The 16,948-nt window shown below is 31.3% G+C and overlaps 1 protein-coding gene across 2 annotated transcripts in view; it reads right to left on the reverse strand.

Annotated features, from left to right (window-relative positions):
* The window catches only part of LOC139498222 (uncharacterized), a 294,491-nt gene continuing 277,543 nt past the window's right edge, over positions 1-16,948 (reverse strand). The window contains exons 6-12 of one of the 2 annotated variants that reach the window (XM_071286594.1): positions 16,783-16,920; positions 16,198-16,333; positions 15,517-15,672; positions 12,773-12,984; positions 10,091-10,223; positions 9,292-9,467; positions 1-4,152 (exon numbers count right to left, since the gene is read on the reverse strand). In XM_071286594.1, the coding sequence (XP_071142695.1) occupies positions 4,060-4,152; positions 9,292-9,467; positions 10,091-10,223; positions 12,773-12,984; positions 15,517-15,672; positions 16,198-16,333; positions 16,783-16,920 (1,044 nt within the window). In that variant the 3' untranslated portion in view covers positions 1-4,059. The remainder of the gene's footprint in view (positions 4,153-9,291; positions 9,468-10,090; positions 10,224-12,772; positions 12,985-15,516; positions 15,673-16,197; positions 16,334-16,782; positions 16,921-16,948) is intronic. The other variant, XM_071286595.1, reaches the window with a different exon arrangement.

Genomic DNA, 16,948 nt, shown 5'->3' on the forward strand with positions numbered 1-16,948 from the left:
TTCATATTTCAATATTTATTTATTATAAATGAATAAAAAGATAAACAAACCAGATACAAATAAACTTATAAGCATTAATGATTTGGAGGGCACAAATAATTATTATGGAATTCACACTTTGTGTCACAATGTCAGATTTGTCATGGAAAATGTGCTCTTTTCAATTGGCTTTTCACCAGAATATTTATAATATAAACATGACAAACCCTGTAGAAAATAAAATGATTTAGAATTTCCAATACTTAAGTAATAACCATTTAAATTGGTGACTGAATGCTTGTTTAGAAACAATGACATCAAGTTGCTGAGCAAAAATTTCATTAAAACAGTAACAGCTATATATCATTTTCCCATTTTGTTCTTTTTAAAGTTTAGACATAAAATGCTGTACCTCTCTTTGACTTCATTTTGACTTGGATGTAATGGTTTATGTGAATTTTTTAATTTTTTTTGTAGTTTTAAAAAACCTCAAGTATAAATATAAAATCTGTATCATAAAATGGTAAATTTGAGAGTAAAAAAAAAACCAGAACAATAAAATCTAGCATAAAACAATGAGCAAATACTGTAATGAAATTAAGCCCACTAAAAATAACAAATAGAAATGCCATGCATTGTAAAAAAAAATCATCAAAATATTTACATATTCAAATTAACTAAAAACAGTTACTTAGAATAATAAGAGTTATACATATATTCATTCTTTACAATTAAGTAATTGACACACCCCTTTCAGAAACTCACATTAAAATTAATTATAATGCCTCTAAAACTATAACTTCATGCAAGTTTCTCCAAAGAATTCCTTTTGCCATTGAAAGATAAATCGATACGTTAACTCAAATACCTGGCAATAAGTCAAAAAAAATAATTTCCCAACATCTCTTTATACTGTTTTAAATTGTGTTTCAACTTAATAAGACAGCTAGGAATGTTTGTATACAAGATAAGTAAAAAACTGTTAGTTCTTGAAATTCTTTGCATGATTTTGAAATCTATGAAAGGGGACATAACTCAATTCAACTTTATTTAAAAAAAAAAAAAAATCAAGAAATTTTGTTTTCTCAAAAAGTTTATAGCTACCGGTAGTTGGTTTTAATTGTATCTTTTTCACTAACACAAAACTATTTCATTTTACCCTGGTTTACTAGGCCATTTTCAATTTTTACAATCTGGTTTCCTGGACCCATGATCTGACAAGATCGTGAGCCCACTTGACAATTTTCCAAGCAATTTTAATACAGTGTAACCTGTCTAATTCGACACCTGAGTATTCAAACATTCTGGTTTAACCGACACATCCTCATGGTCCCAAAATATGCTTATCCTTAGTATTCTTACATCCTGCATAGTCCAACATTTTTTTCTGGTCCCTCGGTGTGTCGTATAACACAGGTTTCACTGTATATCAAATTTTTAGTCAATGATCACATTTATTGCAGCTGGGCCCTGCTGAGGATATAGAAATGATCTTAATTAAAATATTTATCCCTTTGCTCATCATGCTAACATATATTTTATGCTAAAAAAAAATCTTATAGATGCTGTTATATAATGCAGTTTTAAATCAAATACTTTGACAGAAAGATTACTATGGGAAAGAAGAATACCAGCCAGAAAAGTTTAACTATGACTAGACAATAAGTCAAAAGCTGAAGCCTTTGAAAATTAAAAAAATTGCAAGCACAATGCCATCCAACAATGATTTAAACAAACTACTTAATCAAGGCAAATAGAGATTATTCACTTGGTAGTTTTGGTAAACTTAAACAATGCAAAAATGAAGGGTTTATTTGGATTGGAAAACACATAGAACAGGCTATTATTTGAACTTGGAATTATTTTTAATTATGGAATTTGCATAGTTTTTGTGTTTAAAATTTTTGATAAATTCCATGTAATATTTGGTATTATGATCTTTTGAGCGGTTAATAACACTTTCCATACAATGTATTTTGGTTAGATAGTGTTGTGCGCGGCACAGTATATTCTATTGAAAAATACTATTTTCTTTGTAATAGAAAGTGTTGTGCGCAGCACAGAACATTTCAGTACAGAATAAACGTGGAATTTATTGAAAATTTCAATAACAAGAAATCAAGCAAATTCCATAATTAAAAATAATTCCAAGTTCAAATAATAGCCTGTTATAGTTGAAGTTCAATTTACCTATCTCTTTAACTGTTTTTATTTTGCTGATATGTTTAAACATTATTTATTGTACCTTCAGATTGAGTAAAAATACACACATGTTCAACTTAATATTGCAGTTAACTTATTTTTTTTTTCATTTGACAGTGTAGTAACACGGAGCAATTTATGGAGATGTCTGATGCATGATGTGTATAAATGGTGCATTATTGAGCAACACTGGCATGTGATTGTCAAAACAAACTCTTGATTTCATAAAAGATAAAATATTATATACAGTTGACTCCATAGTGGTCGTCTTTAAAATCTGATTTGATTGAAACCATTTTTAGAGCAAATAAATAAAATGCTCTGCAAGCACAGCCTGATACGACTGCAGAGATGGAACACTGAACATTATATTTCTAGCTGCTGTTTCAATTTTTTTAAAATAAAATAAAATACATATGATATGATATGCTTATATATGATTCGTTGTATATTCTAGATTGAGCATAATTATCTAAGTTTGTTACAATATAATAATATTACATAAAAAACAAGATTATTAAAATATACTCTTTTTCTCTCCATAAAATTGATTTAAATGTTTAACTGCACTATACTAGTAAAAGTATTGTTGCATATAATAATACATGTACTATAGATACCTTTTTAAATGTTTAGTGATATCCCTATAAAAGTGTGAGATGATTTATACTTAAAATATTTACAATCAAATTTCCATTCCCCTTAATTAAATAGAAAATAAAACAGTATAAGAATTCCATGGTATTTGGACTAAGACCATTTCTACCATTTCAATAAAAGCACCATTTCAAGGTATATAAAAAAATAGTGACAATACATTTGGACACATATATAAGTTAATCTGTGACTAGAGTTATATATTAAATAGAACACACTTTTGTATAAATACTGTTAAAATGATATAATTATAAGTTTAAAAATATGGGTAATAAAAATTACCACCAATTTCCTAGCCATCATTTATTTTTATCTTTTTTTATTGAAAGACACTTTGAGAGTTATTTTTTGCACTTCTTTTATTCTAAACTCTTCATTGCTAAAATGTTAAATATTGTATACATCTTAGAAAGGTGACCACCCAAAAGTAAAATGATTTTTAAAAAATTGTATAAATATAATAAGAAATTTTACAACTATATTATGCAAATTAAATCATCTCAACTTGTTACTTTAAATTTTTTTACATTTAAAATAATTGGTAATCCTTATTATTTGAAAATTTATTAAAATTATCAACTGTCTCAGCATAAGAAAGCACATTTCATTCAGCGCAAAATTATAATGTAAACATATTAATTGGTTCAGAATGCACTTAATTCTAAATTAAATTATCAGACATTTAAAAAGCCTTGCAGATTGTTTTTGCTTACAACAACTTATATATATCACAAAACATAAGGGATTGACGTTTTGGAATAACTTAGAATATTTAGGAATAAAATTAACTATAAGCATTTAAAAGTATCTTTACATCAATTGATTCAAAATATGCATAATTATTATTACATTTGGCACATATGCTTTCTCTGCTTTAAAGTGGTACCATACACCTTGACTAAAATTAATTTGGCTTGTTTAATTTCATAAAAATTTGACAAAACATTTACTTTGGCCCTTTGATTAAAATATAATAATAATAAAAAAAAATAATTGAACCACACACTTTATCTGAAAAAAAATCATTGATCATGATATAACACTAGTTTTGATCATTGAGAAGCTTGATATTTCCTTAACAATAGAACTTGATTAAAACATTAAGCTGATTTTTCAGATTTATCTCCCAGTAGTGTTATGCTAACACTTTAATTTGACTAAAAAATATAGTACAGGATTAAATAAGCACTTTAAGATTTTTCAAAATAGTTCTTTTTCACTTCACCATCCTAATCCTGATTGTTTACGAAGATTGTCTAAAAAGTTATCATTGATTTCTTCTGTTGTAAAATAACCATCATCATCATCAATTATCTAAAAAAAGAAAATATATAAATTAGTACTGAATTTTTAGAACTAAAGCAGGGTCACAAGGTCATGTTTTAAAATGGAATCAAGTTACTGTAAATTCAGAAATTATTGCGATGTTTTTATTATTGCAAAAAATGCGACAGGGTTATCAATGCAATAATCAAAACTCGCATTTTGAAATATTTAATATAAATGATCAACAGTATTTTTCTGAATATCGCAACTAGAGGCTCTAAAGAGCCTGTGTCGCTCACCTTGGTCTATGTGCATATTAAACAAAGGACACAAATGGATTCATGACAAAATTGTATTTTGGTGATGGTGATGTGTTTGAAGTTCTTACTTTACTGAACGATTTTGCTTCTTACAATTATATCTATAATGAACTTTGCCCATTAGTAACAGAGAACTATATTTGGTAAAAATTTACATAAATTTACCAAATTAATGAAAATTGTTAAAAATTGACTATAAAGGGCAATAACTCCTTAAGGGGTCAATTGACCATTTAGGTCATGTTGACTTATTTGTAGATCTTACTTTGCTGAACATTATTGCTGTTTACAGTTTATCGCTATCTATAATAGTATTCAAGATAACCAAAAACGGCAAAATTTCTTTAAAAATATTACCAATTGGAGGGCAGCAACCCAACAACCAGTTGTCCAATTCATCTGAAAAATTCAGGGCAGATAGATATTGGCTTGATTAACAATTTAACTTCTTGTCAGATTTGCTCTAGATGCTTTGGTTTCATAGTTATAAGCCAAAAACTGCATTTTACCCCTATGTTCTATTTTTAGCCGTGGCGGCCATCTTGGTTGAATGGCCAGGTCATCGGACACATTTTTCAAACTAGATACCCCAAAGATGATTGTGACCTAGTAGTTTCAGTGGAGATTTTGTAAAAGATTACTTAGATTTATGAAAAATGGTTAAAGATTGACTATAAAGGGCAATAACTCCTAAAGGGGTCAACTGACCATTTTGGTCATGTTGACTTATTTGTAGATCTTACTTTGCTGAACATTATTGCTGTTTACAGTTTATCTCTATCTATAATAATATTCAAGATAATAACCAAAAACAGCAAAATTTCCTCAAAATTACCAATTCAGGGGCAGCAACCCAACAACCGATTGACCGATTCATCTGAAAATTTCAGGGCAGATAGATCTTGACCTGATAAACATTTTTATCCCCATGTCAGATTTCCTCAAAATGCTTTGGTTTTTGAGTTATAAGCCAAAAACTGCATTTTACCCCTATGTTCTATTTTTAGCGGTGGCGGCCATCTTGGTTGGTTGACCAGGTCACGCCACACATTTTTTAAACTAGATACCCCAAAGATGATTGTGGCCAAGTTTGGATTAATTTGGCCCAGTAGTTGCAGAGGAGAAGATTTTTGTAAAGGATTACTTTAATTTACGAAAAATGGTTAAAAATTGACTATAAAGGGCAATAACTCCTAAACGGGTCAACTGACCATTTTGGTCATGTTGACTTATTTGTAGATCTTACTTTGCTGAACATTATTGCTGTTTACAATTTATCTCTATCTATAATAATATTCAAGATAATAACCAAAAACACCAAATTTTCTTAAAATTACCAATTCAGGGGCAGCAACCCAACAACCGATTGACCGATTCATCTGAAAATTTCAGGGCAGATAGATCTTGACCTGATAAACATTTTTATCCCTGTCAGATTTCCTCAAAATGCTTTGGTTTTTGAGTTATAAGCCAAAAACTGCATTTTACCCCTATGTTCTATTTTTAGCGGTGGCGGCCATCTTGGTTGGTTGACCAGGTCACGCCACACATTTTTTAAACTAGATACCCCAAAGATGATTGTGGCCAAGTTTGGATTAATTTGGCCCAGTAGTTGCAGAGGAGAAGATTTTTGTAAAGGATTACTTTAATTTACGAAAAATGGTTAAAAATTGACTATAAAGGGCAATAACTCCTAAACGGGTCAACTGACCATTTTGGTCATGTTGACTTATTTGTAGATCTTACTTTGCTGAACATTATTGCTGTTTACAATTTATCTTTATCTATAATAATATTCAAGATAATAACCAAAAACACCAAATTTTCTTAAAATTACCAATTCAGGGGCAGCAACCCAACAACCGATTGACCGATTCATCTGAAAATTTCAGGGCAGATAGATCTTGACCTGATAAACATTTTTATCCCATGTCAGATTTCCTCAAAATGCTTTGGTTTTTGAGTTATAAGCCAAAAACTGCATTTTACCCCTATGTTCTATTTTTAGCGGTGGCGGCCATCTTGGTTGGTTGACCAGGTCACGCCACACATTTTTTTAAACTAGATACCCCAAAGATGATTGTGGCCAAGTTTGGATTAATTTGGCCCAGTAGTTGCAGAGGAGAAGATTTTTGTAAAGGATTACTTTAATTTACGAAAAATGGTTAAAAATTGACTATAAAGGGCAATAACTCCTAAACGGGTCAACTGACCATTTTGGTCATGTTGACTTATTTGTAGATCTTACTTTGCTGAACATTATTGCTGTTTACAATTTATCTCTATCTATAATAATATTCAAGATAATAACCAAAAACAGCAAAATTTCCTCAAAATTACCAATTCAGGGGCAGCAACCCAACAACCGATTGACCGATTCATCTGAAAATTACAGGGCAGATAGATCTTGACCTGATAAACATTTTTATCCCATGTCAGATTTCCTCAAAATGCTTTGGTTTTTGAGTTATAAGCCAAAAACTGCATTTTACCCCTATGTTCTATTTTTAGCGGTGGCGGCCATCTTGGTTGGTTGACCAGGTCACGCCACACATTTTTTAAACTAGATACCCCAAAGATGATTGTGGCCAAGTTTGGATTAATTTGGCCCAGTAGTTGCAGAGGAGAAGATTTTTGTAAAGGATTACTTTAATTTACGAAAAATGGTTAAAAATTGACTATAAAGGGCAATAACTCCTAAACGGGTCAACTGACCATTTTGGTCATGTTGACTTATTTGTAGATCTTACTTTGCGGAACATTATTGCTGTTTACAATTTATCTTTATCTATAATAATATTCAAGATAATAACCAAAAACAGCAAAATTTCCTCAAAATTACCAATTCAGGGGCAGCAACCCAACAACCGATTGACCGATTCATCTGAAAATTTCAGGGCAGATAGATCTTGACCTGATAAACATTTTTATCCCCATGTCAGATTTCCTCAAAATGCTTTGGTTTTTGAGTTATAAGCCAAAAACTGCATTTTACCCCTATGTTCTATTTTTAGCGGTGGCGGCCATCTTGGTTGGTTGACCAGGTCACGCCACACATTTTTTAAACTAGATACCCCAAAGATGATTGTGGCCAAGTTTGGATTAATTTGGCCCAGTAGTTGCAGAGGAGAAGATTTTTGTAAAGGATTACTTTAATTTACGAAAAATGGTTAAAAATTGACTATAAAGGGCAATAACTCCTAAACGGGTCAACTGACCATTTTGGTCATGTTGACTTATTTGTAGATCTTACTTTGCTGAACATTATTGCTGTTTACAATTTATCTCTATCTATAATAATATTCAAGATAATAACCAAAAACAGCAAAATTTCCTCAAAATTACCAATTCAGGGGCAGCAACCCAACAACCGATTGACCGATTCATCTGAAAATTTCAGGGCAGATAGATCTTGACCTGATAAACATTTTTATCCCATGTCAGATTTCCTCAAAATGCTTTGGTTTTTGAGTTATAAGCCAAAAACTGCATTTTACCCCATTGTTCTATTTTTAGCCGTGGCGGCCATCTTGGTTGGTTGACCAGGTCACGCCACAGATTTTTTAAACTAGATACCCCAAAGATGATTGTGGCCAAGTTTGGATTAATTTGGCCCAGTAGTTTCAGAGGAGAAGATTTTTGTAAAAGATTACTTTAATTAACGAAAAATGGTTAAAAATTGACTATAAAGGGCAATAACTCCTAAACGGGTCAACTGACCATTTTGGTCATGTTGACTTATTTGTAGATCTTACTTTGCTGAACATTATTGCTGTTTACAATTTATCTCTATCTATAATAATATTCAAGATAATAACCAAAAACAGCAAAATTTCCTCAAAATTACCAATTCAGGGGCAGCAACCCAACAACTGATTGACCGATTCATCTGAAAATTTCAGGGCAGATAGATCTTGACCTGATAAACATTTTTACCCCATGTCAGATTTGCTCTACATGCTTTGGTTTTTGAGTTATAAGCCAAAAACTGCATTTTACCCCTATGTTCTATTTTTAGCCGTGGCGGCCGTCTTGGTTGGTTGACCTGGTCACGCCACACATTTTTTAAACTAGATACCCCAATGATGATTGTGGCCAAGTTTGGTTTGATTTGGCCCAGTAGTTTCAGAGGAGAAGATTTTTGTAAAAGTTAACGACGCCGGACGACGCCGACGCCGGACGCCGGACGCCAAGTGATGAGAAAAGCTCACTTGGCCCTTCGGGCCAGGTGAGCTAAAAATTAAAATCGCATTTTAGTCTACAATGACACAATAGCAATAATAAATGCAAGCAATAATATCTGAATTTACAGTACCAGTAAATTAAGCAGGTTTTTATTTAACAGTGAACCTGTGTTTAAAGGTAACAGGTGCTAAAACAAGAACCAGACATTTATTTTTCTAGAAATTTCAAAAGAAAAAAGATTTTATTTCTATGATTGCATCATTATAAATACACATTATCTCTATTTATTCACCATTACTGGACATCACAAACATTCACATAAAATGTTAATGTCACAAGAGAAAACGTCTGATCGACACAACAATGCAAAAGTGATTGTTATAAGACAACAATACCCGTCCGGTAGTTTGCAAAATCTCAGGTCAAGTTTCACAGACTCCCAAACAGTGAAAATATTAAATGTGTTTGTCAAAATAATTTCTAATGGTACAAATGATGTGATATTCCTAAAAAGTGACAAAATACAGAAAATTCATATTTTTTTAAAACTCAAAATTTTGAATTCTGACAACATTCTTTGTATGCAGTATTTCCTTAAATCTCATTATTCAATCACATATTTGATCTCTTGATCAGTAATCGTGCAAAGAAATCCAGACAATAATCTATATCTAACACTTACAAAATCCCCACTATCAGCTTGGTCCATTGTACTGTGTCCCGTCCTTTTACTAGCACCCATAGCTAATTTAATTTTCTGAAGCTCAGTCTCAAGGTCTTGCGAGTCTGGATGGACGGATGGGAATTCTGGTTTGGCAAATAAGATTTTGGCAACTTGTTTTGAAAGGCTTTGAGGGTCTGAAAAAAAAGAAAAGAAAAGAACTAGATAAATATTAAACATTTTCCCATGGCTTTATTTGTAACAGGGTATTGTCAAGTATGTTATACTATTGTTTCAGAAAAGGGAGAAGGTTTGGTACCATTAAAACGTTAAATCCTGCTGCAAATGTTTGCACCAGTTCTAAGTCAGGAATCTGATGTACAGTAGTTGTTGTCTGTTTATGTAGTTCATACATGTTTCTCGTTTCTTGTTGTTATATAGATAAGACCGATGGTTTTCCCGTTTGAATGGTTTTACACTAGTAATTTTTGGGGCCCTTTATAGCTTGTTGTTTGGTGTGAGCCAACGCTCTGTGTCGAAGGCCGTACCTTGACCTATAATGGTTTACTTTTATAAATTGTTTATTGGATGGGGAGTTGTCTCATTGGCACTCATCCACATCTTCCTATATCTATGACACATGTATAATTGGATGAAAAGGGAATACTTATTCCTAATGTAGAATCATTCAAATGAAAAATCTGTGTTTATATTTATTAAAGCAAACTAGGAAAGCATATATTTTATTGGGTTATTATGTTGGTGTCAAAAATTCCTTTGACCCCAAATTTATTAAATTCATATCATAGATTGAATTTACCAAAATTCATTTTAGTAGCTAATTCTTGTTGTAATTTTGGCACATCAGACATAGAGACAACTTGTAAGGCACTGTCAATCAAACTGAATAGCTCCACCTTATCTTCTTTACTCATTGCATACATATTGGACATCTGAAAATACAAATATGGAATTCTAATATGATGTTCCTCATTGGATTTGTCTAAAGCCATGTTTTAATTCCCATAAAACATGGGCCTCATGTGACTGACTTCACAATTTAAATCGAAAAAAGTCAGTTGAATTTTGAACAAAGCAGGAGATCAAAATGGACATTTTGATGGTGTTGCTCCCTGGGAAGTAAAATTAAATCATGCTACAAGTAATGAAAGGTATTAATATAATGAAAAATATAGTGCTTACCCATGTAAAATTGAGCATAGAGCATGGCATGCATGAATTATTTCTTAAAGGGGCACTAGCTGTCAAATTCATATTCACCGATTTGACTCAAATTCTCATATTTTATTTATAACAATATAAAACATTTTTCCAAACTATCAAAAGTATAAAATAAACCATTGACAGGACATGGTCTCAATAAGATGTAGCTTCGTTTCATGTGAATTTTAGCCAAGACACCATCTAATTATCTATCTAGTTGACCTTCTATGACCATATAAGTAATGTAAACATAAACATAGATATAAATAGATTAAACAACTCGTGGAATTGAAGTTTTATATGTCTGTTAAATTTTGTATTGTAGATTAAAAAAATATGTTTATCTTTGTTTTGATCTTTATAAGAATGATTTTGTGTGGATCAAATCAGTTAATCAAATTATTTACCTAGTTTCAATTTCAATGTTGACATTCTTTTCCTTTAAATACCCATACAGGGACAATGCATGTGTTATTCTATCTCTTTCTATGGGGTTAAAATTGGAATTCACATGAATACGGATTTAATGAGGTCGAGTTATTCACTTGCAAGTGAATAATTCAGTATCAATGTTTATAAGCTTAATTTGATAAAATTGAACCATTTAAGCTGATAAACATGATAAAAGTAAATTATTATTTCACTTTCATTAATGATTGAACAAAAAAAATCATACTTTTGATTTTTTATATATCTCGTAGCTAGTGCCCCTTTAATTACAATTCATATATTTATTTTAGTCAATTTATCAAAGGAATATCTAAATAAGCCAAATGCTTGTTGTTTATATATGTTTATTTTATTTCTGTATTTTACAATATGATTGTTGAGCAAATATTGACAGTATATGCCTATTTTAATTTGTAAATTGGATGTATTTAACTTAGTTAGTTAAAGGATCGATGATATACCGGACTGATATATTGCTATGCAAATAATTCTGCTCAAACTTACTAAATATTGCCAATTCATGTTGAAAAAAGGAAATAAAACTCAATCAATCAATATAAAGACTGTTTTATCATAAAACCTCCTATTCTTACATTTTATACAATTGACAATGATGTGGGTTAAAGTTGACTCGTGACAGCACTGATCCCTCTAGAGCACTTGAGATCACCCCTGGCCACTTGACCAAAGGGAATTAAGTTTTATCATTGACCATCTTTTATCTGTCTTTCTAGCTGTCCATCCTTCCATCTGCACATCTGTTTGTACCAATTTTTTTTTTACATATTATATGTAAGCTTGAGCAGGGGTATTGGTGTCCTCAGACAAATTTTTCTCTATTTTCCATAGGGTTGACAGTTTGTCTTCGACCTATGAGTTTGAACCTCCATCTTGGTATTTTCTGCCCCTTTTACAGTAGTTGTAAAAGTCAAGGAGTAGCTAACACTTGCTTTTTTTCTTTTTTTATAAAGTAGGTTCTTTTTTTTTTGGTACAAGGAAACATTTATTTTTTGGAATATATTTACACAATTAATCATGTTTATCGTGTAACTTTAAAATACTAGTTGTTAAAATACTTGGTTAGAAATCGACCTTATGCAATTGCACATTTACTTTTTGTAATATATTTACACAATTAATCATATTTATTGTGTAACTCTAAAATACTAGTTGTTAAAATACTTGGTTAGAAATCGACCTTACGCAATTGCACGTAGGCATTTATATTTTCAATACGATTTTGGAACAATCAATTTAAAAAAGGATGAATTTTGGCCTGTTTTGAAAGGTTTGTATATCAACTCAATTTTCAAACATTTACAGACTATGCATAGAGATGTTATTTTGCATTTTTCAACCCTAAATAAATAAGCAGAATTATCCTGATTTAGAGTAATTTCTCGCACTTTGATTGGCTGATATTGTCCTAATAAATTTCAGTACAATTTTTTATTACGTCAATTGGAATTATCTCCCTTATTTATTACGTCAATTGGAATTATCTCCCTTATACCATTGACCTAATAAAAAAATGAAATTTGAATTGCTATAAAGTCCTAATATTTTTAATTTTTCAGTTTTTTTAATTATCTAAACTGTATTTGGTTGATATTGTCCTTATATTGAATTTTAATATTATAATATTTAATAGAACAAAATCAGGATAAATTCGTTACACAGTGTTCAATTGTCCTAATACAGAATTTATTGACCCGATAAATTCTCGTATTAGGATAATTGCACACTGTGTAACTAATAGTATTGGTATTCATTTGAATAAGGTTTATTTTTATTTGTCACAGTTGATATTTATCATGCACTCAAATACCTGTTGTACTTTATCTTTCCAGTTTTTTCTCAAGTCAATTTCACTGTCAAACTCTTCATCTATATACAGGGCTGTAAATTTTCTAACTACTTCAGCCATGTCTGATCTGAACCCTCTCGGACCATCTTCACTATCCATCCGCTTAGCTAGACCAAAATCTATTATCCTGGTCTGTATAACACCTTCTGATTCTTGAAGCATTACATTGCCAGCTGTAAAATAAAGTAAATTGCTTCATCATTTATGTAAAAAAAGGAATCCAGTTCAAGGTCATTTCTTTTTAAAATTATACTGTGGATTCATCATTATTTGTGTATACCATTTTCTATGGATTTTTTACCTTCAACTGAACCACAAATTTAAATGTTCAATTTTCTTTATGGTTATTTAGATGCATGATGTTTTTCATTAGTTATGATTAGCCATGAACAAGCTGTCGGGAACTGCAAGTACTGTCAGATCTGTACTAATTGTCTTTCTATTGTGTGGATATATAAATGCCCTTCCACCATCTCTCTGTGTTTTTTTTTAAGATATTTTTCTGTTTGTATCAATGTGATGAGTTAAGCCTTTTTCAACTTACCTTAATAATTTGTTCTTATTTTGTACTGTTACATCACTGTCCAAGTTTAGGGGAAGGGTTTGGCAATAACAAACTAGTTTAACTCGACCAATTTCTGTATGTGCCTGTCCCAAGTCATGAGTCTGCAATTCAGTGGTTGTTGTTTGTTGCTGTGTAACATATTTGTTTTTCTTTCATTATTTTGTACATAAATTAGGCCTTTAGTTTTACATTTGTCATTTCAGGGCCTTTTAATAATAGCTGACTATGCAATATGGGCATTGCTCATTGATGAATGCTGTAAGGTGTACTATAGTTGATAATTTCTGTGTCATTTTGTCTCTTGTTGAGATTTGTCTCATTGGCAATTATACCACATCTTCTTATTTATACAGAATTTGGCAAAATTGTAAAACCAATTTGAATTTTACTCAATCCATGAAAATTTGTATCCAACAATAAATGAATTCACAGTAATATTTCTGTACACAAATTAAATGTCATTCTTTTAATATCAATGAAGAAAAAAAGTCAACAAAAATTTTTACATGCTCAAGCCAAACAAGTTGTACAGTACAAAAATAAGATTTTCAACAATAAATTAATCTTGAGACTTTTTGTGAATTTTAATCCTGTCATTGTAACTAATGTTCTCAAGCAATCTAATTATAATAAAGGTATGAATGGGGAATCCCCAATTTCTGTATTTTTAAAATTTTGAGGAATTTCATTTTTGACTATTCATATTTCTTGGGTCATATTTCTTTATTCGGTATACCCCATCCACATCCTCATGTATGAAATGATCTAAGATCTAAGATTTTTTCACTTTAGCTGTTGCAAAAGTAATAAAATACTTACACAAAAAGCATCCAAATTTAACACAAGAGTGCACACGCTGAAATGTCTCGCCTTCTATACTAATCATTGATATTATGTTGATAGTCCTAAGTATAAAGCTAAGCTTTATTACAACTGTCACATAAACTTAACATTAACCAAGATAACTAAACAAAGACCAATGAACCTTGAAAAAGAGGTCCAGGTCAGATGAACCATGCCAAGCAGACAGGTACAGCTAACAATGCTTCTATACAACATATATAGTTGACACATTACTTATAGTTTAAGAAAAATAGACCAAAACACAAAAACTTAACACTGTGCAATGAACCGTGAAAATGAGGTCACGGTTAAATAAAACCTGCTCGACTGACATAAAGATCATAAAATATTTCCATACACCAAATATAGTTGACCTATGGCATATAGCATTAGATAAAAAGACCAAAACTCAAAAACTTAACTTTGACCACTGAACCATGAAAATGAGGTCAAGGTCACATGACATCTGCCCGCTAGACATGTACACTTAACAATCATTCCATACAACAAATATAGTAGACCTATTGCATATGGTATGAGAAAAACAGACCAAAACACAAAAATTTAACTATAACCACTGAACCATGAAAATGAGGTCAAGGTCAGATGACACCTGCCAGTTGGACATGTACACCTTACAGTCCTTCCATACATCGAATATACTAGCTCTATTGCTTATAGTATCTGAGATATGGACTTGACCACCAAAACTTAACCTTGTTCACTGATCCATGAAATGAGGTCGAGGTCAAGTGAAAACTGTCTGACAGACACGAGGACCTTGCAAGGTACGCACACATCAAATATAGTTATCCTATTACTTATAATAAGAGAGAATTCAACATTACAAAAAATTTGAACTTTTTTTTCAAGTGGTCACTGAACCATGAAAATGAGGTCAAGGACATTGGACATGTGACTGACGGAAACTATATACAAAGTATGAAGCATCCAGGTCTTCCACCTTCTAAAATATAAAGCTTTTAAGAAGTGAGCTAACGCCGCCGCCGTAGCCGCCGTCGTAGCCGCCCTCGCTGCCGCCGTAGCCGCCGGATCACTATCCCTATGTCGAGCTTTCTGCAACAAAAGTTGCAGGCTCAACAAAAAAATGATTATTTGACACCCAAATAAATAGTCCTGTTAATCTTTCCATTGCTTTTCTTTTTCTGTCATTATCGAAGGCTTTATCAGATTTTCTTTCACTTATGAGTTTTCAATATCTGTTTGGTAATTTCAGCCCTTTTTCAAATGGAAAGTCCACCTAGCTTGTTTTAAAATCTCCTTACATCAAACTTACGATGAAGATCTCTGTGTGTCCATCCTTTCTGATGCATAGTATGTACAGCTGATAATAAACCATGGAAGACATATAATGAGAAAGGTCTGGCTAAGTTAGGATCTTCAGCTCTGATGTTACCCATGTGTGTGTCTATTATGTCCCTTAAAGTAATGCCTAAAATAAAAATACATTTATCACCATCATTTAATTTGTGTACGAAACTAATACAAATTTTCATTTTCTTAATGATTAACAATTTGTCAATATAGTTTATATTCATATTCCAGAATCTTATATACCCTTAATTAGCAACAAATTTTTTTTTAAACTAACACTCATGGTTTTTTTATAACTATCTGAGGAGTAATTTTAAAACCGATTTTTATAGTTGTTCTTTTGATGTGCTGTAACTCCATTGTTCGGGCTGGGGCAGGGTTGAGTGCTCACAAAAATATTTAACACCTCAACATTTTTTGAGTGTCTGTCCCAAGTCAGACCCCTGTAATGTAGTGCTTGTCCTTGGTTTATGTCTGTCATATTTGTTTTTCATAAATTGTTTTCATATTAATTAAGCTATTAATTTTGTTGATTGAATTGTTTATTTTTTTTTTCATTTTGGTGTCTTTTATAGCCCTATACTCTGCACTTTATGCCCATAATTTTCTATTCTAAAAATCCCATCCAGAACATAACACCAACCATTATCTATCTTCTCCATGAAGATATGAATTGTATTGCCCTCAAGTTTGAAGCAGTAAAGAGCAGGAGGAATTCCTGTTTCATTCAAATCCACCCATGCCCTAATTTCTTCCTCTCTAAAATAGGAGATCATCATCTACAAATGTACAATACAGTCAGACAGTTTGTTTATTTACTTTTGTCTAGTTGACAGCTCTCAGATATTGATGATTCTTTTATCATGGATAAGAATTTCTAGAGATTAATGAAAAGTGTATTTTAAACTTGTAGATGATTGATTTGTGCATGTTGTGGTTTGACAACTTCTGTATGAAAATCTATGAGCATTTCAAATTCATTGTGGTTCCTAAAATAAGTAATCCACAAATAACAAAAAATGCATAAAAAAAGAATAAAAATATTGAATATGTGCAGTAGTTTTCGTATTCGAATTGTTTTATCTTTTTCATGTCAGGGTCTTAAACAGACAACCGTACAGTATGGATTTTCTTCATTGTTGAAGGCAGTATAGCTGCATCTCCTTATTTTAATATTTATTTTTCAGTAAACTTATATTTTTAGGTTGACAGAATCCAGATATCTTACAGTTTTATGAGCACTTTCTGTGTGAGTTTTCTTGTCCTTAATCACAATGATATCTCCAGCAGAGTTACCTTTCCCTAACACATCTTTTGTTTTGGTAAACTCCCTTCCTTCCCTATAATAACCTGCTTTTGAACTAACCTAAAAAGAACAAAAATTGTCTCAATCA

This window comes from Mytilus edulis, chromosome 12, assembly GCF_963676685.1.
Source record: "Mytilus edulis chromosome 12, xbMytEdul2.2, whole genome shotgun sequence".
NCBI lineage: Eukaryota > Metazoa > Mollusca > Bivalvia > Mytilida > Mytilidae > Mytilus > Mytilus edulis.